The sequence below is a fragment of the Octopus sinensis genome, linkage group LG4, assembly GCF_006345805.1.
Source record: "Octopus sinensis linkage group LG4, ASM634580v1, whole genome shotgun sequence".
NCBI lineage: Eukaryota > Metazoa > Mollusca > Cephalopoda > Octopoda > Octopodidae > Octopus > Octopus sinensis.
Genome location: NC_043000.1, coordinates 14,829,633 through 14,857,311, shown reverse-complemented (window position 1 = coordinate 14,857,311; position 27,679 = coordinate 14,829,633). Strand labels below are relative to the sequence as shown.

General features: G+C 38.4%; 2 protein-coding genes across 2 annotated transcripts in view; one reads left to right on the top strand and one right to left on the bottom strand.

Moving 5' to 3' along the window:
- LOC115210246 overlaps window positions 1-10,936 on the top strand; it is a 23,905-nt gene extending 12,969 nt beyond the window's left edge. Inside the window, exons 3-4 of the mRNA XM_029778722.2 lie at window positions 6,003-6,279; window positions 8,898-10,936. Coding sequence (XP_029634582.1) covers window positions 6,003-6,279; window positions 8,898-8,965 — 345 coding nt within the window. The 3' untranslated portion in view covers window positions 8,966-10,936. The remainder of the gene's footprint in view (window positions 1-6,002; window positions 6,280-8,897) is intronic.
- A 6,047-nt stretch (window positions 10,937-16,983) lies between these two features.
- Window positions 16,984-27,679, bottom strand: part of LOC115211070 (protein archease) — a 19,456-nt gene continuing 8,760 nt past the window's right edge. The window contains exons 5-9 of the mRNA XM_029779959.2: window positions 25,871-25,949; window positions 21,814-21,896; window positions 20,569-20,621; window positions 19,637-19,673; window positions 16,984-17,213 (exon numbers count right to left, since the gene is read on the bottom strand). Of these exons, the coding sequence (XP_029635819.1) occupies window positions 17,124-17,213; window positions 19,637-19,673; window positions 20,569-20,621; window positions 21,814-21,896; window positions 25,871-25,949 (342 nt within the window). The 3' untranslated portion in view covers window positions 16,984-17,123. The remainder of the gene's footprint in view (window positions 17,214-19,636; window positions 19,674-20,568; window positions 20,622-21,813; window positions 21,897-25,870; window positions 25,950-27,679) is intronic.

Genomic DNA, 27,679 nt, shown 5'->3' with positions numbered 1-27,679 from the left:
CCCATTACCTCTTCAGACGGAACCCGGAATGTCTTCGTAGTTTCGTCCACTTACCTCCGATACTACTCGAAACCGGCTGGGCCAGGGACTTGTGCTAAATGTATAAATATTTATATATATAAACACTTACTGTAAAAAAAAAAAATAAGGGTACATGGCGTTCCATTATGCTATCTGTGTATCATACTGAAGCACATACATTGTTGAAGACTTGATCAACTGAGGTATTAGTCTCGGGAATGCATCTCTTAAAGATGTTTAGTGCTAAAAAACACAGAAATCTATCTGTAGCTGACAAAAATTGTCCACCAGCAGTGGTGGCATTGCTAAATGTGTGCATTTCTGTCCCATTGCGCTTCGTCAGTAGCAAGTGTCCACTGGCAAACTCATATTAAGGCAAATCCGTCCTTACTGACTGAAAAACCGCAGATGTCGCATTTAGCCGGCAGGCTGAATAAAAATTTATGCGCAACAGAAGCATTGATATATTTACTACCCACAAAGGACAAACAAGGACAGACAAAGGGATTAAGTAGATTACATCGACCCCAGTGCGAAACTGGTACTTTATTTATCGACCCAGAAAGGATGACAGGAAAAGTCGACCTCGGCGGAATTTGAACTCAGTACGTAACGTCAGACGAAATACCGCTAAGCATTTCGCCCGACGCGCTAACGTTTCTGCCAGCTCGCCGCCTATATTGTTGAAGAAGCATTGATATATATTGATTTTAGTCATTGGATTGCGGCCATGCTGTGGCACTGCTTTCTAGTGCTTGGTAGATCGTATTGTCTCCTGTACATATTTCAGTGTAGCTGATACTGATACTAATCTTATCGTGACTTGGAATATCAAGCCTCTCTCCCCCTCTCTCTTTCTGTCTCTGTCTCTCTCTCTCTGTGCCTCCCTCACTCTCTGTCTATCTCTGTCTATCTCTCTCTGTCCATGCGTATGTATATGCACACACACATAGACACACACACACTCACACATACACACACACACACACACACACACAACACACGCGCGCGCGTGTGCGTGTATTATGGGAAGTGAAGGATATGAAAGAGTTAGGTACTTCGCGATGATCTAATCCTTTTTCACACGAATGAAACGAACGCCAAATGGTTTGCTCTAAAGTATTACACACACACAGAGAGAGAGAGAGAGAGAGAGAGAGAGAGAGAGAGAGAGAGTCTCTCTCTCTTTGTTTCTCTTTCCATCTTTGCCACGCACACACACACTTGCACATACACACATACTCTCAGCTACATATGTGTTCTCTCTTTCACACATACACACACACACACACACACAAACGCATGTAAACATACATACATACATACATACATATATACATACATACATACATACATGTATACACACACATATGTATACACAAACACATATTTACACGCATACACACAAATACACTCAAAGGGAGTTTTCCTCGTCTCTCTTCTTGCTCTATCCGACTTTCTGTCTCCATAACTCATCCTCTATCATTTTCTGTTTGCATCCACTACTCTCCATGTTACTCTCTCTTCCATGTTATTCTCTTTCTTTCTCCGCTATCTTATCTCTACGCCCTATCATTAACAACAACTAAGTCAACATAGCAGCCGTTTACTTCATTTTTAAAGTTTTTCTGTGTGTTCAACAGAAGTCAGACAACTGCACAGATAAACGGAAGTAAGGCTTTTTGGAGTGAAGAAGAAAATCTAGTTTTGCAAGCAAACCAACTGTAAATGTTATAAAACATGGAAACGAGTGAAAAATGTAATAACAATTGATCAAAATTTATTCACTATCAGTTCAGTGGATTTTTATTTTATGTGAAATATGGTCAGAACGGTTAATAAGTAAACCATTTCCCTTGCTTAGAAAGATGGGGCAGGCTGGTCATAAGCAGAAGCAGAATTCAGCTGAGAATGGGAGATATTCAAAGAATAAGAAAGTTCGTGATTCGTACGAATCTTCATCATCTGTAAGATACAATGGAAATGAGGCGTGTCTACCAAGTTTTTCTATGAAAAATGCAGAGAAGGCATGCAATTTGTCGTTCCAAGAGTTAGAAATGATGGACAATAGAAATTTGTCCATGGAGCACAACACGGCTCAAAATATGCATGAAATGGATCAGATTTGTGCGGACAGGATGCCGAACATGTATCCAGTTGAGCCAGGAGAAAACTACTCATTCGGTGGTCCTGTTGGACAAGAAATATGGTATACTCAGGTAGATTTTAACCCTCACTACACTAATAGATCTTCATATAATAATCAAGGTTTCGAAATGGAGCCTGGTGACCCAATAGGAACATCAAATAATGTCAGAGTACAATTTAACATTCCGAATATGCCGGAAGTTCAATTGAACCAGAACGAGTCAACGGAAAACATGGACGTGCATTACCAAAATAACAATACTGTTGAAGGAGACATGTCAGAAGATAACGGGATCATATTACCATACAATACATTATACTCTCAGGTTGAAATACATCCGAAACCTAGTGATTTCGAATGTAACAATTCAGGTGAGCAATGTTATTATCAATGTGTAAACACGGAGGATGAAATGTCGTCTGATAAGAAAAACAAAACGGTTAGCTTTGTTGAGAGTGCATACACAGACACAGCGAAAACAACAGAACCGTTATTTGACATACAAAGAAACTTAATGGAATCAGTTGTTGGAAATACAGTTGATATATCTGCGATAGATGTTATTGAAACGAGACATTCGCCATCTTGTTCCTACGACGAAGATGGACAAAGCATTGAAGAAATTGATACAAATATTGATGTTAAAGATGAAACGACAGGGACGTCCTCAGGTAGCAGTGTAGTTCATAGGATGGTGGCTAGAACCGTCAAGAAAATTAGTTTACTTAGCGACCTTATCAGGCAATGGAAATGTAATGCCAAAGAAAAAGATTGCTTTGATGAATTACAGGTAAGCACTGATTGTTACCGTTTACCAGGAAAGATGCTTCTACTGTTATTGCTTCTTCTGTTACTGATAAGCACTAATTCTTTCAATGCCAGTGAAATTCTGTGTTCAACAATACAGAAATAAATCTCTATGACTATCTATCTTTGGTTTTGATGGCCTCTTCATAACATTATTATCTGTAAATCCCCCTCCAGATCCCCCCTTTTTTTTTTCAGTTGCCATTAGATCTTCATGGATAAAAACTACAGAATATTTTTTTCATGTCAAAATAAGAAAACATTACAAACGAAAGACGATAACCGTTTTTATCTATAATTTGTACCCTATGTTTATTGTTTCTGGTGTATTCACAATATTTCGGTTTATCTATACTTTCATTCTCCCTAAGCATACATCTTTACTTGCTTTTGGTTAATTGCTCCTGTTTATTGATAGTTCACTTGTTCACTCTACTTTTCTGTCCGCTAGGTTTATTTATATGATTAATTACGAAAGGCAAAGTTTCCAGGTTTGGGAACCATGAGCTACACTTTCTTACTGTTACAGTTGCTTTACACTGCCCAAGCTCACTTATGGCGTATATGTAACCGTTATACCTCGTTAAGGAGGACCGTATTACACAATCCGGCAAGCAATAGTTGATTATAAGGGATGGAATGTGGTAAGTTAGGGATGATGGACTGTCTGCCGTCCAGTCCATTTTCTGTATGATTGTAGATTTGGTCGGAGATTAACTGTTGTTGACCCTTTGTCCTTAACCTACTGAAGTATTTGGGGATAATAAAGCGATCGATGCTGCTCGGGCGTGTGCGTGTGTATTTGTATGTGTGTATACTTAGATAAGCAGATAGATAGATAGATAGATAGATAGATAGATAGATAGACAGACAGATAGATAGATAGATAGATAGATAGATAGATAGATAGATAGATAGATAGATAGATAGATAGATAGATAGATAGATAGATAGATACATGCACATGCACATACATGCATACATAATAAAAGGGTATGTGTGTGCATATGTGTGCGTGTGTATGCATGTATACATGCTTGCATACATATATATACATACATAAACACACAAACACACACACATATATTTACATACATATACATACATACATACATACGTACATACATACATAATACATACATACATACATACATACATACATACGTACATACATACATACATACATACATACATACATACATACATACATACATACATACATACATACATATATATATATGTGTGTGTGTGTATATATATATATATATATATATATAATATATAAGGAAAATAAGACAAGGTAGAAAATGCTAAAATAATTTTATCATGAAGAACATTTTAGTACCGGTTTCAGTCTTTGCGACTTTTTCGACTTAGAGTAAAGCATTAAAAGTAATTAAATTGTGGAAAAATTTAATGAAATATTTAAAAAAAATATTTCCGTAGTTTTCAAATGCAAGGGATATTTTCCGTTTTTCTGTCTGTCTCTGTCTCTCTTTTTAACTCTTGCGGGTTCTAGGCATTAGCAGCAAGCTAGTTTGACATGAATTCCTGACAAGAATTCATATCAAACAAGCTGCTACTAACTACCTAGAACCCACAGAGACAGACGGAAAAACGGGCGACGCATTGTGTTCTTGAGCAAAACACTTCATTTCACGTTGCTCCAGTCCACTCAGCTGGCAAAAATGAATAACACTGCGATGGACTGGCGTCTCATCCAGCTGGGAAACACATACGCCATTGAAACCGGGAAACCAGGCTCATGAGCCTGTCTAGTCTTTAAAAGGGCGCATTTTATTATTATTAAAATAAGCACGTGTTTAGGCCATCAGGAGAAGAGGAGTACCACAAATGGTAAATGGTTAAAACATAAAAGAAATAACTTTAAAGTTGCGAAAATAATATTTGGGATGCTCTATCTCTGCTAAGCATAGTTCCTTCTTGAGCCATGCCTGGCTCATAAGGGCCGGTTTCCCGGTTTCCTTGGCGTATAGGTTCCCAACCTGGACGGGACGTCGGTCCGTCACAGGTGAGCTGCAAGATGCAGGAGGAAAGAGTGAGAGAAAATTGTGGCGAAAGAGTCAGCAGAAGTTCGCCATTACCTTCTGCCGGAGCCGCGTGGACCTTAGATGTTTCGCTCATAAACACACACATCGCCCGGTCTGAGATTCGAAACCCGCGATCCCTCGACTGCGAGTCCGCTTCTCTGACCACTAGGCCATGTGTCTCCACAGGTGCTAAGCATAGGGGCAGATATGTTTCGTAAGATTGATTTTGAGGGTTTGATCGAAGACTTTACAATTAAAATAAGTTAGTGAAGGCGCTACAAATATAAACAAAATGCAAATATACAAAAATAAAAATGTTTCATCTTCTGTTAGTTTTGTTTCATTTCGAAAAATAAAATTTGGTGGCACCAAAATCTTTTAAGTGTTTAGGGCCTCTATGGATTTTAATGCGAAACTGACCATTTTGTTTATTAATTGAGAGTGATGGGCGGTTCCAGGCATAGTATGCTTAGGACTCAATGTGTCTTTTTCTGTTTTAAAATGGCAGAGAAGGATTGCAATGGAAATCTAGCTGGTATTTCTAGCAGGGTGTACAACCGCGTATAAGTCTTTTCGTTGGTGTCGTCATCGTCGTTGTCGTTGTTGTTGTTGTTAGTGGCGGTAGTGGTGGTGGTGGCGGCGGTCTTGCGCGGCCTTTAATCCCAAGCTATATATGATATCCAGTCAAAGGGCGGCGAGCTGGCAGAAACGTTAGCACGCCGGGTGAAATGCGTAGCCGTATTTCGTCTGTCGTTACGTTCCGAGTTCAAATTCCGCCGAGGTCGACTTTGCCTTTCATCCTTTCGTGGTCGATAAATAAAGTACCGGTTTTGCACTGGGGTCGATGTAATCGACTTAATCCCTTTGTCTGTCCTTGTTTGTCCCTCTATGTTTAGCCCCTTGTGGGTAATAAAGAAATATATATATGATATTCAGTCAAAACTTCACAAACGTTTCTTTCATATTTGTTTCAGCGTATGAAAAAGAAGCTATTCATCAACCCAAAAGAGGTTTTGGGAACCGCTCCACCCCAGGGCTTGGCTCTTAGTATGACGAACTTGGTCAGTAAAGTTCTCAGCGAAGCTTCAACTGTTGAAAAAGATATCCATCCTTACGGACGCGGAAATATGTACACCAATGCTTTCGCTGGTAAAAAATCGCTGGTGAAACTCGATCCCGGAAAGCTTATGTTCTGGGGTATCGTCATATGCATGGTGACTGGAGCAGCATTTGGAGTTATTATTCTATCAGGTGAGTTGCTCTACTTTCTCATTGGTAGGACTATGTATTTCTTGCCACATTGGCCAGTTATCTTAACACAGGCACAACTCAGTTCACTTCCCCTTTTTTTTATCATTAATTTACATAAGATTGAATCACAATTTAATTACAAAGAAACAAAGATACCCCTCCCCCCAAAAAAGTGTGGGTAAGCAGGAGAACAAATGGCTTGTTCAACCGCGTCCTGCGGATATGACCGCGATGGCGTTGCCGCAGAGAATGGCCAGTGATAGTCACCGCAGCAAGTACATCATCTCATTTCTCAGACGGGCAGCAGTTATACTGATTTTAAGGAGGCGATCGGTAATGTTATGCTTCTGCTCAGACTTACCTTTCAGAGTATTAGTCGAGCATTACCTTTCTTGTTTATCCACTTTTCTTGAGGTAGCAGGGAAGTTCGTAAATTCAATTCCTAGAGGCAGTGAAATTGCCGCTTCGTAATTGGTAAAGCATGAGCTTTGGGCCGCACAGGGCGGCCCAAATTGACTGTCCCCTTCTTTAGACGTAACGCCGATTGCAACAAAGCACATGTATAAAGTGGCTGCTTTTATGATACACATGTTCCATGCTACGCCACAAATAAAGAAGTAAAAAAAGGAAAACAAAACACACATAAACATGATGGCTTAACAACGAACAAATATATATATATATATATATATATATATATATATAATATAATATAATATAATATAAATAATATATGTATATATGCATATATACATATATATATGTACATACCTACATATATATGTATGTACACATGCATATATGGGTACAGGACACCAAGAAAACGTTGAACACAATGAGAAACGAAAACATAAAAACAAAAATATAGAAACGAACATTTTTTCGAACAACGAAAAAAACAGAGAAACGAGACATACAACCTAAAGAATATTCCCCTTCTTCAGTTGTCCCTGTTTCAGCTACCCCGCGAATTCGAAGGTAAGGACAAATATATACATATATATATAACGAGAACTACTTCATAGATGGAGATTTTATATTTTTATTAATACATTGCTACATATGTTTCGGCATGACATGTATTTTTATGGTAGATAGCTAGATATCTGCCATATACAAAACACAAAGATATATTTGTATATATACAAAAAATACCTACGATTGACAGTTTTGTTTTTTCATAAACATCAAAATCATCTCTCCCTTATCTCTGAGCAAACTGAGATACGCTTCAGCATACCCAGCTCACAGCCAAATAATAACTTATGCCTGGATACAAATAATATTTCTAGAGAAAACTAAATGAAAAATCTTTCCCCTCGTTTCACAGCGTTGAACTAACTGACGGCTAACTAACCCCTGTGTTGCGCAATAGCTTGGCCGAGCCCGAACACCCTGATCGGTACACAATCACAGTTTTGTGCAACTAACGGATCACTATTTCAGTGGTGTCCAGTTTCATTGGGCCTCGTGGGATGGCTCTTTTATATTATATCTGTTTCAGTTATAGGACTGCGGCCATGCTGGGGCACCGCCTTGAAGGGCTTAGTCAAGCAAATCGATCTCAGTGCTTGTTTTTAAGTCTGGTACTTATTAAGTCGGTCTCTTGTGCTGAACCGCTAAGTTATGAGGATGTAAACAACCCAACACCGGTTGTCATGCAGAGTGTATCTGGTGAATATGGAGGGTGGAGTAACACATCCCAGCCGAGCTGCAGCAATTTTTGTCTGGTTCCCAAAGCATCAAGTGCTGAAAATGAACTTTCTTATCTTCCATTTTAAAGTGTTACAGAATTAACACAGGTTATAGGAACATAAACCTTCTTCCACGAAAAGATAGCTTAAACTGTGCTCTAAATGGAGGTGTAGTCAAATCCTATTTTATGGACTCAACCATGTTCTAAAATAAGTCGAAATGTAAGCTGCTATAAATCGGTACGAACTTTCTGGACAACCCAATAGTTTTAGATACACTGGCTGAAAAAAAAAGAGAAGAAAAGACAAATGGTCAACTGGGACATTGTTGATCTCTGGTCTGTTAGGTTAAGGTTGACATGATCCTAGATCTGTTAAAACTTGAAGTAAAACAAATATTGCTATTTATGTTGGAGCAAGATGTCAATTAGAAAATGAGATTTTTGGATAATCGTGGCTCTCGCGTGGTTACTAGCGATGTAAGTACTCAGTCGATAGATAATTTGTATGTTTGGAAGAAATGAAATCTATTCTACAAATCAGCGAATTACTCGTCAATTTAAATGCAGTGTTACGCCACCTACAACACTTAACTACACTACCTTTACATATATCAAAAATCTATATTATCCCGTGGTTCCTGTTTACTATCGTGTGCTGTGCCGTCCAGTGGCACCTATTTACAACCTGTGGTATAACTCATTGCTTACCTGCTAACTTTAATGTATCCTGTTTTCGGGCATGTTTTGCTGTTGGCAAGATACAAACTGCCGAGTTCTTAGTCGACTATTTAATCTATCATGTTAACTATCTGCACTTCCAAAAGTCCATATATCGTGCGTATCCTTTTGCAAACAATTGAACATTACTTTGTATTCCAGAAAAATACCGAACTTGCCAAATAATAACGTATTTATTTTTCAGAAATTCATCGTGGATCTTTGAAACGCTTGCTACAACGATACAATGGCTCGTTCCCGGATTGGTACTAACTTTACAACAAACCTTTGGTGTTTAATATATTTCAAGGAAACTTTTTTCTACCAAAAAAGCAACATATTTCAAACAGTTTTTTCAACCATTTGTCAGTATAAAATGGTGGGTGAGGTAAAAAATCTAACAACTCAGTCGGTGAATGACCAGTTCAATCATACAACATGAAGGCAAGATAATGCAAATTATATAAGTAGTTTGTGTGAATGTATAATACAGATTTTAGATCATCATTTGAGACTGAAACACTAAAAATAGGCGTCTTATTTTTATGTGCTTATATATGTATGTGTGTGGATGCATTTATGCAGTATATGTATATATACATATGCATTTATATTAGTGATAAAAATGTGTGTGTGGATAGGAAAGGATAGGGAACGAGTGTTTGATGTAAAAAAAAAAAACGAAAGAAAAAAGTTTGAATGCCTATCTAATAAAATCTAATCAAATTTATTTGTAATAGAATCAGCAAAAAGAAAAAAAAAATCCTGGAACATTCCACCACTAAGAATCTTTACGGATCATAATCAAAAATTTGAACAAAATTGATATAGATATTTTGTTTAAGTAATTTTATTTTTCAGATAATTGAATGGATGTAGATCATATGTAAATACTAAACATCCCTATATCATCAACCATTTGAAAATAAATTTCATATGCGTTGATGAGTTTCGAATGAAAACATTTTTTCGTTGGCCCATTTCTTGTGGCCTTTTTCATCCAAATAAATAGATTATGAAATATTAGCTTGATCAAATGTGATGAAATAAACAATGGTCGAGAGGCTTTATTTTCAAAAATAACATCCTCTTGATCAACGCCTATTTTCTTCTCCAGAAGGAGCACACTCATGTGTTTTGCACACGATATACAAAACGACAATGACTGTATATGTGTGTGCGCTCGTGATGTAGTGCATGTAATTGTTGTTTCAAATTATATATTTATGCCTGTATTTTGAAACGTAAATTTAAAACAATGAAATATGGATGAGTTATTCACATCCTTTTTCATGCTAAGGATGTTGTTTCTGGCTCAGTGCCTATAGGAAGAACATCCTTAGTAGATGAACCGAACTGAAAGACTTGCCATCTGGGTCAATAGCTTTTTAATCTTACATCAAGGTTAATAGCTGTTAACCTAACTAATATTTTCAGAAGCATCTATGAGTTAAAAATGCATTGTTATACTTCCAAAAAATAGAAGATAAATACAATACTAGTTAATACTGTGGTAATATGAAATACGTTTCAAGTTGGAAGTGAAAAGAAAAAAGAAAAAAAAATCACTGGAAGTTACTGATAGTCATCGTTTTGTTTATTTTTAAATATATTTTAATGAAAACCGTATACACATTTGAGAATAATTAATTTCTTTACAAAATCAATAATAACAGAAAGAAAATTCAAATTCGTTATGAAGGAAGGTTTTCGTGTTCGTATTGATTAAACCACAAATGTTTAATTCGTAGAAAACATAACTACTTTCCAGTGAATATTTTTAAAACATTGCTCCATCTATTATATTTGTTTAATCAAATATGGCGTCATTTTATATTCAAAGTCTACAAAAATGGCGTCCACGATATTTTCAATTAATCCATCAAAAATACACCTAAAAGCTTATGTCGATACTTGCCATTTTCAGTTTCTGTATACTTAAAACACCATCTGTCCTTGTCAAAATATCATCAAGGGACTAATAATAGTCCCTTATTAAACTCTTTCATGAACTTTCATTTCAGTGTAAGACAAATATATTTTATAAAACCATTTAAAATTTTAAAAAAAAGGAGAATTAAAAAAATTAAAAATGCTAATTACCAAGAAAAAAATTTACTAGGATTTTCCGTAAATTTCAAGTTGATAAACAGCACAAAGAAGAAGAAAAAAGGCATTAAAACTTTACACTCCTGTACTTTTGCTTTTTATAGTTTATTCTGTAAATAAATATAATTTCAAATATCTGATTTGTTACTGATTTTCTTTTAAAACATTTTAAAAAATAAACTTGTAGTATCGCCCGGCGTTGCTCGAGTTTGTCTCGACCCTTTAGAATTGGAATTTTTGAAAAGTAAAATTTTGCATTATGTAGCCTGTTATTCTCTTTAAGTGAACATTTTTCTGGTTGAAATACACCGAAAAATGGCGACACAGCTGTCAAAAAATATTAAAAAATAGGGATTTTCATAGAAAAAAAGCACCTTTTTGATGTAAAAAGTTTTTAGTTTTAACATGGTCCGATTTGAATTTTTTCTTCTACGGAATGAAGAGCAAGCCTTCTTCTATCATACTCTCGATTTTGGTCAACTTGCGCCGCAGGGTCTCGGAGGAGATAGTGTTAGTTGAAGGCTACCAAACCTGCCATACACAGACAACTTCAGCTTTATATATAAAGATTAGTCAGATCTTGTACAACAGACGTCATTTGAATGCCGCAAGAAGGAATTGCAAAACAGATTCTTCAAGCCGAGCCACACAGGAGGAGACCTATGTGTGGACTAAGAACGTGATGGTTGGGTAAGATTTATAGTCTCAGTTTATCGCGCTTGGGATTCCAGCTAGAAAATCAAATGACATAGGACCTTATGGATGAGGTGCGTGAGGACTATACTCCAACGATCTTCTTAGGAATAGTGAGCGGAGAAGATGGATGGATGGATGGATGGATGGATGGATGGATGGACGGATGGACGGATGGACGGACGGACGGACGGACGGTCGGTCGGTCGGTCGGACGGACGGACGGACGGTCGGTCGGTCAGGGAATGAACGATAGCGATCATAGTTTGCGTTTCCTCTCCCTTCGACTAGCAAAACTAATGCGACTGATGGTTAATCTACACACCTGAATGGAAAATACGATCTGTGTGAATGCTTGTGGCTGAGAGAACTTGGCTAAAAGAATTCAAAGAAAACCGAGTGGTAGTGTTACACAGTGCGGAATATCAAACACACGATTCGGTTTTGTTTGTCGTTGATTAAGTGGAGCAATGGATCAGTACAACGTTTTCGACCACAAACATTGATTTCTTTTCATTTGACATCGAAGCTATGTTTTTGAGTTGGATGAAGAACAGGTAAATTGTGGTGTCCATTTACTTTTCTGTTATGAACTGCGAGAAGTGAAATGACGAAAGTATTGCTCCTCTACTCCATTTCATTTTTCCTGCACATATAAAGTTTATTACATAACATACGAAAAATAAGTAACATTAAGTAAAATAACAATATAGAATACTTAACTGTAACTAGGCTTAATCCTTTAATCTGTGCTTTGTATGGATGATTAATACAGACGAAAGAAAATCCTTTACAAAAATATTATACGCGGCACTAAACTTTGACTGGATTTGAACATTTACCCTATGAATAATAAAAAGTAATTTTTTCGATTTGACTTCAATGTGTCTCTAACTTCCCGAAACCCGAAGTCAAAAATGACACATTTATAATTCAACTAGCAGTATCGCCCGGCGTTGCTCAGGTTTGTAAGGGAAATAACTATAAAGCATTTTTAGAGAGTTATAGCCAAAAATTAGCAAAAAAATGGAAAAAATGATGGTAAATTTTTTTTTGAGTTTTAAAAATGGTGGAGTTGCGTCCCCTAGACAGTTTGCGGTTTGTGTTTCTCATTCTCGACCCCATGTCGAATTTATCGATTTTTTTCAGAACTGGGGGAACTTTTCAAAATTTTCGCTGCGTTAGTTTTGAATTATGACATTGGGCTATGTGTGTGTCAAGTTTCATCAGAATCGGTTGAAAGCCGTGGTCAGGGTGAGGGTACAAGCAAACAGACACACAGAAACACGCACAGACAAACTGCCGTTTATATAGAGAGAGATGACGGATGGGCCCTAGAAAATTGTTCAACTACCAAATTAATACTTTTAATGCGTGATCTGTATGGCTTTCTCATTCATTATTAACGAACAAAAAATAAAGTTTCAGAAATTCAACAATTAATCTGACTTTAGCATCGATGTGGCAGATGTTAAAGCAAAATTCTGCAGTCACAGCCGATCCCGGACTCGTTGAGAAAACTACTGAATCTACTACGCATTATGTAATCGATTGGTATTGGTGTATTCAAGGACATCAATCTGCAGGTATTTGCTGACAATTCGTCCAAGGACTTTGGTTGTTTCTCAAAAAATATTCTTCGCTTCAATCGACTAGGATCCAAACCCAGACTAGATAGATTAACCTTATCGAATTCTACCGGGATACCTGTATACCGATTCATACAATTATGATCCATACACTTATGAAAAACACGTATTTCATAAGATTAGGCGTGAAAATCAAATAGCTTATTGAACTCGACCTGGGTTACCATCCGATAGGCACCTAAAACTATGAATTGTAGCTTCCTTCAGTCGTGGTATGTTCCTATACAATGAATGGCGGTCTGGCCACGTAAACAAAGTCGAGAAGGAGAAACGGGAATACGTATCCACTGGTCAGAAATTCGTCCGGGGTTCATCATTTTAGAAGGAATTATGGTGTGTGCTGCGTTGGGGTCACCATTTTAGATGGTATTTGTATCAGGGTTGTGGAGTCATATAAAGGTTGACTCCTTCTGAAGGCTGTAATATCATTTGATAGGAACACGGTACAAAGAAATGCATAGAACAAGGCTGTAACTTTAAATACCTTTAATTTCAGCCTCACACATATATATATATATAAAGTTGAATGACAAATGGAAAGAGTTTGATGTGTGGAGGCCATGATCTTCTTCTGTACGTTACCTCATGTCTGCTAGTCGCCGCATCTCATAAGAAAGCCAACTAGATCATGTTCCTGCTCTCCGACGCCTAGATGCCAAAAGAGGATGTCGCAAGGCCTCGTGTCAGAATTTCACCGCTGCTTGTGCCATCTTGCATGAGCTTGTTTAAACCCGCTGTCGAAGGAGGTAACTGCGCCTATAAGGTCTACCTCAGAAACCTAGGCACATTCTTTATTCTGCGACTTTGGCTAACTACAACATTTCACAAAGACAGCTTTAATTGCTGTAGTGGTGTGGGGATAGTCTATGTTTGCTTATGCTAAGACATAATTTGAAGGGTTTCAGTCAATCATATTCCCAGGACCTATTTTTAAGTATGCTATTTACTTAGTGATCTCTGTTTGTCCTGCTGGTAAGTTATGGAACATAGACAAAGACACTGTATTTTTAATAGTGTCAATGTAAAAATAGACATAGAGACAGACATAACAAACCCTTGCGTACAGGAGTGGCTGTGTGGTAAGTAGCTTGTTTACCAACCACATGGCTCCGGGTTCAGTCCCACTGCGTGGCACCTTGGGCAAGTGTCTTCTACTATAGCCTCGGGCCGACCAAAGCCTTGTGAGTGGATTTGGTAGACGGAAACTGAAAGAAGCCCGTCGTATATATGTATATATATATGCGTGTGTTTGTCCCCCTAGCATTGCTTGACAACCGATGCTAGGGTGTTTATGTCCCCATTACTTAGCGGTTCGGCGAAAGAGACCGATAGAATAAGTACTGGGCTTACAAAAGAATAAGTCCTGGGGTCGAGTTGCTCGATTAAAGGCGGTGCTCCAGCATGGCCGCAGTCAAATGACTGAAACAAGTAAAAGAGTAAAGAGTAATATATCATAATCCTGGCTGAGATTAGAATGGTTGTCACAGTCAAAGCCATTTCTTATTGTTGAGGCGCATGGCTTAGTGGTCAGGATGTTGGATTCATAATCGTAAGATTGTGGTTTCGGTTCATGGACTAAGCGATGCGTTGTGTTCTTGAGCAAAACGCTTCATTCAATTCACAATTCTAGTCTACTCAACTGGCATAAATAAATAATTCGGTGACGGATTGGTGGAATATATGCGACACGGAAACCGGCACTAAGAGTCTACATGACTTGGGGAGGATCTATGCCATTTCTTATAGGTTGCTATTCCCACCGACTATGCTCAGACATGTAATTTGGTTTGGTTTCCCTGATAGGATGCTTTTTCTGTCACCAATAACTTCACAAAGTGTACTGGCTCCATGTGGGATCAGCCCCTCTGCTTGGCACCTTTGGCAAGTGTCTTCTACACTAGCCTCGGGCCAACCAAAGCCTTGTGAGAAGGATTTGGTAGATGGAAACTGAAAGAAGCTTGTATATTATATGCGTGTGTGTTTGGTCCAACACCACCACACTGTTTAACAACCGGTGTTGGTGTGGTTGTGTCCCCGTAACTTAGTGGTTTGGTAAAAGAAACCGATAGCATAAGTACTAGGCTTAAAAAATAAGTACTAAGGTTGACTCATTTGACTAAAATTCCTCAAGGTGCCCCAGCATGGCCACAGTCAAAAGACTGAAACAAGTAAAAGATAACCTTACACTATCTCTATTCATTTGCCAACCACTTTACAGTATGTTCTGGGTGCATTTTTCATGGCATCAGTACCAGATCAGTTGTGTTGCTCACCTACCATTGTAAAGAGTTCAATTATTAGACCAGCAGGGGAAAAAGGTGTCTCGTACACAATAAATGCAGAGAAAACTTAGTAACATTAGACATCAAGATCAAGAAGGGAAACAACAGAAGAAGGAATGACAACAGGAAGGTGAGAAATAAATGGTTGTGAGGTGGAAGCAAGGGGCTAAGCTTCAAGGTGACTCAGTAACCTAGGACTTGCACACTTATTTGAGTGGCTGATTAAGGGAATATAAGAGTCCACACATATGAATATAGGTTTCTGCAGTTTCCATTTATCAATTTATCTCACAAAAGAGATAGTGGAAAATGTGTCCATAGAACCACTGGCTCAGGAACGAAACTTGCTTGCAGGGTGCAAACCCAGGTCTGAAAATTTTTTTACAAACAAGGTTTTTTTGTTTTTTAATTAATTTATTTTTGTTCTTTGTGAAGAAACATAACCTTGAGCTACTTTTTACAGATCACTTTTTATTCAGTTTTCTAAACCTACAAAAAGTAAGTAGGGGTGCAAATTTTGATTTTCCACCCCACAAAAATTCTAAGGGATGCACTTGCACATCCCGGCCCATGCATTGAACAGAGAAACATCTGCACCAATTTTTTTGTGACAAATGTATAATCCTTACAAAACTACCCATCATACATTAGTGGAAGAAATTGGACATTAGAATTCAATATAATACAAGATGTTAATCAATTCTATCTTCTGGAAGACAAAGTTCCACATCTACAAAGTATCTGTCTTCTCCATTCTCCTCTATGGAGCAAAAACATGCCTCCTCATGAAGACCCTGGCAAAAAAGTTTCAACTTCTTTGATAGCAGAGCCCTGAAAACCATCAAAAACATCAAATGGCACCATCATGTTTCCAACAATGAACTGCATGCACATACACATCAGCCCACAGCCTCCCATCTCATAGCCATGCACCACACATGCTAGTATGGATATGTCCTCCATCTCCTGCCAGAGCATCTTATCAGGGCTTTAGTCTTGTTCGATGCAGCAGCTGTGGGCTGGAGGAAACCCTGTGGCAGGCCTCGCACCAGATGGTTGGACATGATTAAGGAAGATCTCCAAAGGCTCAACATCATCTTGGAGGATGCAGAAGGGCTGGCATGGGACCGCCAGTGATGAAAAGCACCGGTGGACCTGGTCAGCTCTATGCCTGATGTCACCTCTGAAACCACTAACCTGGGATGACTCCAGTCCTTTCAAACAAGAGCATGAATGAGCAAGCAATCAAGTGCCATAATAGTGGGACCAAACTGAAGATGATGTCATCATCATCATCATCATTTAACGTCCGATTTCCATGCTAGCATGGGTTGGATGGTTTGACCAGGGTCTGGGAAGCCAGGAGGCTGCACCAGGCTCTAGTCTGATCTGGCAGTGTTTCTACAGCTGGATGCCCGTCCTAATGCCAACCACTCCGTGGGTGCTTTTTACGTGTCACTGGTACATGCCAAACAAACTTCTTAACTATGAGATCATGCTTGTGTCTTAAATCTAATAACATTGATAAAAAATAAAAACGAAAATGCGAATCAGAAAGAAAAGTTTAGAAAATATTTAATTTCATATGTAGTTAGAATTCATGATTTTAGAAAAAAAGTTTATAAATATTTTATTAGCAGTTCAACAAGGACAATAGAAAAAAGTTTCTTGTATAGGTGAGTAAGGATTAAAATTCTATTAAATATCAATTATTACAAATATATCATTATCTTCAACTTTATCATGAATTTGCATGTTGGAATAGGTGATGGCTTTTACTTCCGTTCCCTGTAAAGGTCGAGAAAAACAACAATTAGTCATAAAAAAACCCAATTATGAATAGAATGACATCATCATCATAATTTAATGTCTGTGTGTCATACTAGCATGGGCTGGACAGGTTGAATGGATCTGATGGGTCTAAGGACTGCATTGTGCTCCAGTGTCTACTTTGGCATGGTTTCTACAGTTTGATGCCCTTTCTAATGGCAACCACTTTACACTGTGTACTGGGTGCCTTTTATCATGCCACCAGCATTAAAGAGGATGCTACTACACAGCTTGCGAGACCACAAAATCCAAACAGGTGGTGGTGGTAGGAGCTGCATTTGTGAGGAGATGAGGGTTAAGGAGGGGGAAAGCATGTTCTTGTAGAGGAGCTACAAGGTTACTCACCTTTAGGAGAGAGAGAGAGTGAGAATGACATGCAAGCATCATTTTCATCCGAGCATGATCGTTGCCAGAACAGCCAACTGGCTTCGGTGCTGGTGGCATGTAATAGGGCACCATTCGAGCATGATCGTTACCAACATCGCCTTACTGGCACCTGTGCTGGTGGCATGTGTAAAAAGATTCGAGCGAGGACATGGCCAGTACCACCTGACTGGCCCTGTGCTGGTGGCACATAAAAAGCACCCACTACACTCTCGGAGTGGTTGGCATTAGGAAGGGCATCCAGCTGTAGAAACTCTGCCAGATCAGATTGGAGTCTGGTGCAGCCATCTGGTTTGCCAGACCTCAGTCAAATCGTCCAACCCATGCTAGCATGGAAAGCGGACGTTAAACGATGATGATGATGATGATGTGAAAAAGAAGTGATGATGATAATCATAACCTGGATTGATTTAAAGCACCATGGATGATCCTTGTAATTATTTCTCACCTGGGTTTTCTTGACTCATATGAAAGGCAAGGATGGTATGTCTGAGAGATGTAATTGGATATAGAAGTTGTGAAAAGACTTAGCAATACTAGAAACAAAAGCTTTAATGGGCCTTGCTCCATTTGAAGGCATGATGGATGATCATTGTCATCTTGTAGTGTTCTTCGCCTTGTCATACTATCCTTCCGTTCTCCACACTAGGGTGACGCATGAGACTTGCCAGCCTAATCATCAACAGTGTGACCGTGAAACAAGTAATACTAACTGGTTTACATGAGTATACACACACACACATACACACATGTAGTAGTACCACTATCACAACTACTACAAGCATCAGTATTGCTACCATCACTACTACCACTACTACAACTAGAGTCATCCTTTGTGTCCAATGGCATCACTTTATCTCCAACAATTTGGTGCGACACCAGTGTAAAATCACCTCCCTCCGACAAGTCATCCTAATGAGACGTCTGCATTGGCTGGTTATGCCCTCCGTCGTCAACCAGGAGAATTCATCTACGAAGCAATTGCCCCAGCTCCCCCTCCGGGTTGGCGAAAGTGATGTGGTGGACAACGAAAATCCTGGCTGATGACAGTCAAGGCTGATCTGGAACCCAACCTAGTCCCCCATATCTACGGCGTTCGCTGCTGGAATAAGGAGTGGTTGGAGATCATGTGGTTGTTAGCCTCAAATCGCCAGGCCTGGTCGGTGTTTGTGAGAGATGCAGCATTGAGGATGAATGAAGCCAGATCAACTCACCCCTGGTGAATGCTGTCTCAAGAAAAAAGAAAAAGAACTAGAACCACCACAACCACCACCAACACCACTACAACATAGCCATGCCTTACCACAATTTTAGCTACCATCCAGAACCATCACATGACTATACCATCATGACTTACTACTGCGGTAGCTACCATCAACTATTATTATATGTCCACACCATCAGGACCAACCATTCACTATCCTTATATATCCATACCATCTTCATTTACTACTACTCAAACTACTACCATTCACTACCTTCTGATACCCATACTATCTTTATCTACCACGATTATGGCTACCATCCATATGTCCAAACTACCTCCAATCAGTCACTTAATCTCCTAAAAATAACTGCCATATCTCCCACATTTTGGACCCGACTGAATTAAATAGGGCCCACTAGATAATGTAATTCTGGTTAAAAAATAAAAAAAAGAAGGGAAGTCATGGCTGGAATCTCTTTTAATACAGGTCTGTTGCTGCTGCATAATGATTGAGACGGAGCTAAAGAACAACTTCTACAATAAGCAGCCACTACATAGTTACCCCTGTGGCAAAAAACAAGAGCTGATTCTCCCTCAAATTCTACCCTGCCATATCGAGAATGAAGGACACTGAAATGGCTTTGATCATAGGTCTATTTGATCAATATTGACCTAGAGTTAAACAACAATAGCTCTACATTACACTCAGTTTACCTAAACAAGCAGTTGTACCCCTAAATTTTGTTGTTTTACATTCAACTCATTGTCTTTCTTTCACCTTGTCACTTACCTGAGGATGCTTGTCAAGATCGAATTCTTCACCATACCTGCAATAATATAAAAAGAAATATGAGGAAAACATTATAAATTCATGTTTAAAAAAAACACATTATATTGAAATGAGTAGCAATGATTGATAAAGTTTTACGTTAAGGAGAAAGTCAATAGAGTATGAGTTTACTATAGTGTAATGTTTTTATTGCAAGATATATATATTGTGCCGGTGGGATGTAAAAAGAACCATCTGATCGTGGCCATTGCCAGCCCTGTCTGGCCTCTATGCCGGTGGCACGGAAAAAGCACTTCCTATCGTGACCATTGCCAGCCTCGTCTGGCACCTGTGCCGGTGGCATGTAAAAAGCACTCACTACACTCACGGAGTGGTTGGCGTTAGGAAGGGCATCCAGCTGTAGAAATACTGCCAGATCAGACTGGGCCTGGTGTAGCCTTCTGGCTTCCCAGACCCCAGTTGAACCATCCAACCAATGCTAGCATGGAAAGCGGACGTTAAACGATGATGATGATGATGATGATGATGATATATCATAGTGTGTGATTTGCTATAGAATGTGAGCAAATACTGATAAATGGTAGATGCAGTGATACACTGCAATGGTACATGTCCCCATACCTGATCTGATCTGAGAGGTTTATTCTAATACTATGTTTGTTATAGCAAAAAGATCTTTATAGTATGTAATTTATTATCATGTGAAGCTTTTTAGTATTGTCTGAATTTTTCCATAGTATAAGGCATGTTAGAGTAATGGGTTTCATATATAGTGAGGTTTGTCAAAGTGGGAAATTGATTAGAGAGAGAGTTATTAGTAACAAAGGTCTTTAGCTGTGATCCATAGCACTTTTACACATAGACCTACAGAACTGATAAAAATCAGATTTATGGTTTTATTCAACAGCGAGTTATAAAAAAAGTTAACTTACCCTTCTGCATGTATAGTTAAATTTTCTAAATCAAATTCTAATATTTTCACTTTCTGCAAGAAATTAAAAGTTAGAGAGAAAAATCAGCATTCAGTTAAAATTCGAAAGTTTTGGTGTTTGAAGTAGTGACTAATTTTTTTCTTGAGCCTTAGGACTCACAAGATCAGTTACCCAGCTTCTGTGACTAATAAGTAACTGAGATCACAACATCACCCCTAAATGGGATGCCAGTCTGTTGCAGGGTTTAAGGCCAGCAATTCTGAGGGGAAGGGACAAGTTGATTATATTCATCCTAGTACTTGACTAGTATTTCATTTTATTGACTGACCCTGAAGGGGTGAAAGGTAAAGTTGACCTTGGTGCCATTTGAACTCAGAATGTAAAGAGCCAGAAAAAATGCCACCAAGCATTTTGTCGGCAACTCATTACCTTAGTGGTTAAATGGTACTAAAGTAATAAGATACCATCTGGAAGAAGGTTATGAGATATCAAGAAAGAGCATGAACATCTAGAGAGAGACAAATTGCATTGGAGCTATTCTTATCACGTCTCTACTGCCAAAATATACCCACTTAACTCCATCTTCTCAATGAAAGAAGCCAGTAATACAAAAGTTCTAGTCTCCTCATGCTATTTGTTAGCATCAGAACAGTGAATCTTTCAAAACTGCCATACTTCCCAAAATTCATCAACACCATTCCTAATGTACCTATGCCTCCTTTTCTCTTCATGGCTCTTTTACTGTTTACTTTGCATTCTATATTAAATAATTCCTGGCTAGGATGAATGTGGTTGTTTGATAAACCCATGTGACTTACAGTTGTTACGATAATGATAATAAATGCATCAAAATTTTTAATGAGGAGAATGATAACAATGGCATTCATTAGGTTCAAACAGGATAAATATCTCTTCTTTATCACAATCCAGACAGAGATTAAAAAAAATAAAAATGAAAAAATTTTAATGAAATTATTGTATACAGTGCTCAGGTGCACCACAACTTGTCAAAAGTATGTATAAAGCATATGCAGTAATGTACAAATGTCTGGAAAGTGAACAGTGTATGAGTCAGATACATGCTTGCGTGTGTATGGAGGGGAGAAAATCAGGTGTAGTATTGGCGAATCTCAGGAAGCATGGAAGTTTTGAAGGATGCAGTGCTCCGACAACTAACAACTGAGGCAAGTAAACAATTAAAAACAAAGAAGCAAGTAAACAATTAAAAACAAGTATTCTACTTACTCGCACTATAAAGAAAGGTTCAGCACAGAATAGGAATAAGAATTCATCCAAGAAATGATATAAGAGCCCCAGTAAATCATCACCTGAAACAAAAATCAAGGTTATAAACATACTTGTAACAGGATGAAAGGTCTGTAACACTGGATGGGTGCAGCTCCCATCCTTTACATTAAATTATTAACCGAAGGAAAACCAAGACTTCCGAATAACTTCTATAGCATAAATATTTTATTTCTGGATTTGCAATATATACGTTCTTCTTCTGGGCGAATCGGCAGCCTAGGAGCTCATCACAGTAGTCAAGTGGAGTGAGCAAAAGGCGTCACTACATACTTATACACACACACACACACTCACAGAGTTTATACTTTGTGACTGATAAAAACTTTAATTTTTATAAGTTAGTCAAGGGAGGAAGCCCTGCTCTGCACTGATAATTCTACTACTACGACTACAAACTAAATAATTAACCTGAATTGAAGAGTTACCGATTTTAATGGCATAAAAGACACACAGGCACATTAGATGCACCTCAATTTCGGCAACGCATATTCAGGAGAAAAGTGGGGTTTTAATGCATTACCACATGTAATATAGGACCAGAGTTAATTTTTGAAACATATATTTTTCAAAAGTGTGCGTATTATATGCTATCACATACGATAGTTATCAGGAACTGGAAATGAAATTTGGTGAGAAGAAATGTACTTAAACTTGTATGTTAAAACTTCATGCATAAAAATGACTAGAAGGGAGATAACTCATCGTAACAACCAGCTGAAGAAATAAGTACAACTCCAATAATTATATATTCAAATTCCGTCGAGGTCGACTTAGAATTCATCCTTTCGGCGTCGATAAATTAAGTACCAGTTGCGTACTGGGGTCGATCTCATTAACTGGCCCCCTCCCCCCAAATTTCGGGTCTTGTGCCAAAAGTAGAAAAGAATAATTATATATTCAAAGTATTTGGTCCAGTTGTAAAACTGACCAGAGAATAGAAATATGTTTAAATTGATAAATTTAACCAACCCACAGCTTGTAGAAAGAGGTATCATAAATATTTTCTTTGTTTTTTTTCTTCTTATATTTGTTTTTGTTGAGTGATTCTGTCAATCCAAATATTTATGTAGCACGTAAAAAGCACCCACTACACTCATGGAGTGGTTGGCGTTAGGAAGGTCATCCAGCTGTAGAAACTCTGCCAGATCAGATTGGAGTCTGGTGCAGCCATCTGGTTTGCCAGACCTCAGTCAAATCGTCCAACCCATGCCAGCAGGGAAAGTGGACGTTAAACGATGATGATGATGATGAAGCTCCAGTTTTAATTTTCTGTAGTTTGTATGTTCACCTTTTTTTACAATCCAGACATAAACTTATTAAAAAAAAATGTTATTTTATTAAATCTCTCTAAATTTTTGATTATTTTCAAGACTAACTGAGACACGTAGGACTGTAAATTTCATTAAAATTATGGTAAAAAAAAGGTCCCTTTGTAGCTCTGTGCCCATATTAGAAATATGATTGCTATCATTCCTTGTGCCAAACAAAGACAGAGGAATCTTGATGTGATTGTTTTACCTAGAAATAGCAGTGAAATCTATCTCAAATCAATAACATACAAAAAAGAAATAATAATAAAATTGCATTCTACTATCTTAAAAAAAAGGACACACTGAATGATACAATCCAAGATACACTATTCCTGAAAAGAAAACATGATGATCATGGCTTGAATGTTTTTATCAGAGGTCTGCTTAACCAGGATCGACCTAGGGCTATAAAATAATAACACACACTGGCAAAATTTAGGGTTGTAAGTAATTCTGGTAAAGAAGATACTATTATAAGGTGCAACACAGAAGTTTGTCAACCAATCCAGGATGATTTATAGCCATACAAGTGATAGCAGATGGTAGAATCAGTAATAAGCCAGAGATAATAGTCATTTTAGTGGTATTTAGTTACATCCTGTTACGTTTTGAATTCAGATCCCACTGCAAGTGATTTTCCTATTCATCATCCTTTCTCGGTTTATTATTGTGTTGAGTCAAAAATTCTGCAATAAAAGCACTATCCGAATCGTGGCCGATGCCAGCGCCGCTTCGACTGGCTTCCGTGTCGGTGGCACGTAAAAAGCACCATCCGAATCGTGGCCGAAGCCAGTGCCGCCTCGACTGGCTTCCGTGCAGGTGGCACGTAAAATGCACCAATCCGACCGTGGCCGATGCCAGCCTCGCCTGGCACCAGTGCAGGTGGCACGTAAAAAGCACCCACTACACTCTCGGAGTGGTTGGCGTTAGGAAGGGCATCCAGCTGTAGAAACTTTGCCAGATAAGACCGTAGCCTGGTGCAGCCTTCTGGCTTCCCAGATCCCCGGTCGAACCGTCCAACCCATGCTAGCATGGAGAACAGACGTTAAACGATGATGATGATGATTTTGGTAACTTATTTGCTTTATTCGTCAAGTTAGAACAAAAGTAGTTCAGTATTCAAAGTAGAGGTCATGTTGCACTGTCTGAAGTCACGTTTAGGCCAGTTTTTGATTCCATAATGAAACCAGCTCTTGTCCCTTGAGACAAAGAACTCCTTCACTGAAGCTTTCATCACCTCTTGGTTATGAAACATCACAAGTGCAGGAAATGAGCCATGAACCAGAACAATAACTACAGTCAAATACTAGGTTTGACATAACTGACTATACTATAGTAGTACCCAACCAAGACTTCAGTCTTTTTTTTTCCTGTTTATTTTACTTGTTTCAGTCATTTGACTGTGGCCATGCTGGAGCACCGCCTTTAGTCGAGCAAATCGACCCCAGCACTTATTCTTTGGAAGCCTAATACTTATTCTATCAGTCTCTTTTACTGAACCGCTAAGTTACGGGAACGTAAACACACCAGTATCAGTTGACAAGTGATGTTGGGGGGACAAACAGACACACACACACATATATATATATATATGTGACCAGCTAGCCACTGCTGGGCGGCCTTTTCGTATCCAGCAGTCGTTGAAGCAACACGTTTTTGTTTGTCTCCCGCAGCCATAAGTCACAACTCCATAAGCCAGCCCCAACTCAACTCGTCCTGTCGAAAGACCCTTGTCCTACGTCCTGGTTTTGTTTTTTATCCTTACCTTTATTGTTTTTATGTTTTTGTATTCTTATTCGTGCTTTCCTTATTGTTTTCACGTATTTCTGTATTTTTATTCGTGTACATCGTTTGTTTTCTGTCCTTGTGTTGTATACATTCGAAGCTTTCTTCCAAGGGATCTAATGCGCTTGGCTTAGATTTCCCTTGGGGGCTGCCCAGGTCGGAGCAATCTCAAGATTAATCAGCCGAAATTGCGAAGATGATCCGGTTCTTGACTGGTAACTGAGGGCTTCGGATGTCCCGTCCTGTGGTTCTTGTGTCGTCTTCTAAGTGTTTCACGTTCTTGTCCCAGTTTGTATATATTTTTTACTTTTTATATATATATATATATATATATATATATATACATACATACATATATACAACAGGCTTCTTTCAGTTTCCATCTACCAAATCCACTCACAAGGCTTTGGGCGGCCCGAGGCAATAGTAGAAGACACTTGCCCAAGTGGGACTGAACCCGGAACCATGTGGTTGGTAAACAAGCTACTTACCACACAGCCACTCCTGCACCTACATGCTAATAGTTGAAATTAATAAAAGCAATAAAAGAATACACCCAGGAGTAAAAGAATATACCAAGGCTGTGTGGTTAGGAAACTAGTTTCAGGTTCAGTCCCACTGCATGGCACCTTGGGCAAGTGTCTTCTGCTATAGCCACGGACTAACCGAAGCCTTGTAATTGAGTTTGGTAGGCGGAAGTGTGTTGATGTGAGTGTAAGTGCTTGTGTCTCCTAACAGTTTCTTTTTTTCATATACATCTTCTTTACAACATTGCATTTCAATCACTATTTCCATCTCATTACCTTTATTTCAATAACTTTGAATTGAAAGTCAAACACTTGACGCTCATCACAACCTTAAAACAAATACAAGAGAAGAACAATGTGTCTGCCACCTACCACTAGCTTTAATTTCTTGTCTTTCCACCATATCAACTGTATCTATATTTGTCATGTAAGCAAACATTGCCATGGCTGCCTGGAACAGAAACAAAGAAAAACACTCATGAAAATATTATTATTATTATTATTATTATTATTATTATTATAATAATAATAATAATAATAATATAATAATAATAATAATATCAATGATAATAATAATAATAATAATAATAATAATAATAAATGCCCTGATGCAGTACCAGGCAGTGGTTCTCGTGGCTTCTGATCTTAACTGATTGGAAGTGTTATCATGTACATTGTTTTGTCTTGGTATAAAAGATGGGCTACAGCAAATATTCTGCTCAATACCACAGATTTGCTTGTCAGTTGTTTGACCTTAACCAGTTGAGCATGTCCCTTAGTGGCTGATGATATGTGCATCTCTGATCACGAGCTGAAGTAGTGGGGGAGCATCATAGCCATGTGTTGAGACGGATTCTTTAGGGTTTGAATAATTCACCTCTAGAAACATGGGTATTTTATTCAACATCCTTAAACAACCCTTATTCAGGGACCGTTTGAGCGGGATGGGCTACTCAACCTGAAGAAAATTCTAACTGGGCCCCACCTGCAAGGTCATGTGCTGTTTATCTTGATATGAGATCACCATGTCGCGCACATATGGTTGTGATGCATGTGCCTAGTGTACCCTTATCAGACGAGTAGTCATGATGGGTATACTGGGCTTCGTATATTTTACCCCAGTGTCACTTTGATGGCATGCACTACTCTATCATTCACTCAATAATAATAATAATAGTAATAATAATAATAATAATAATATAATAATAATAATAATAATAATAATAATAATCCTTTCAACTGTAGGTACAAGGCCTGAAATCTTTCATGGAGATGCTAGTCTGAAATCTTTCATGGAGATGCAAGCTGACCTCTTGAGAATTTGAACTAAGAAATGCTTGCTTGCTCACACTGGTGCTTATTTTGTCAAATAAGAAAAGATGAGAGCCAACTTTGGTGGAATTTGAACTCAGGATGTAAAGCCGGAAGAAATGCCACTAAGCATGTAGTCCAGCATGCTAATGATTCTGCCAGCTCACCACCTTGATGATGATGATGATAATGATAATAATAATAATCCTTTTTACTATAGGCACAAAACCTGAAATTTTGGGAGAGTGGGGTGCTAGTTGATTGCATTGACTCCCAGTGCTTGACTGGTTCTTATAAAGAAGGATGAAATGTTAAACACTTTACCCAGTGCCCTAATGATTCTGCCATCCAAGAATTTGGACCTGGAGATCTCCATTTCCAGCGACTTCAAGGGCTACCTGCCAGTGGTGTCGGGCATCAATGAAGAGCCCTCGACTACAAGATGACCAAAGTTTTTTTTTCCAAGGTCTGGGGTCTCCTGCCCCTAAGCCCTAGACCATCACCTAATCACCCTTACCCATCTTGTTGCTTAAAAATAACAACAACAATAATAGTTGTCATTTAATTTCCACTTTTCCGTGCTTGCATGATGTATTTTCCTAGGGCACAATAAAATGTCTGTGTTAGGATCTGGGCTTACACAGTACCATAAGCTCAACTCGATAAGCTTAGTTAGGATTAACCATCATTATGTATCCAGGGTGTCATTCAGAAGAGAAAAGCATAACACATGATGTTGTAATGTCAGCAACATCATTTTAATGTTCTCTTTTCCATGTTTGCATGGGCAGGATGGAATATATTGAAGCAGATATTCTACAGCTGGATGCCTTTATGCCCTCCAATTGGCCAACCCTCACTAGTTTCCAA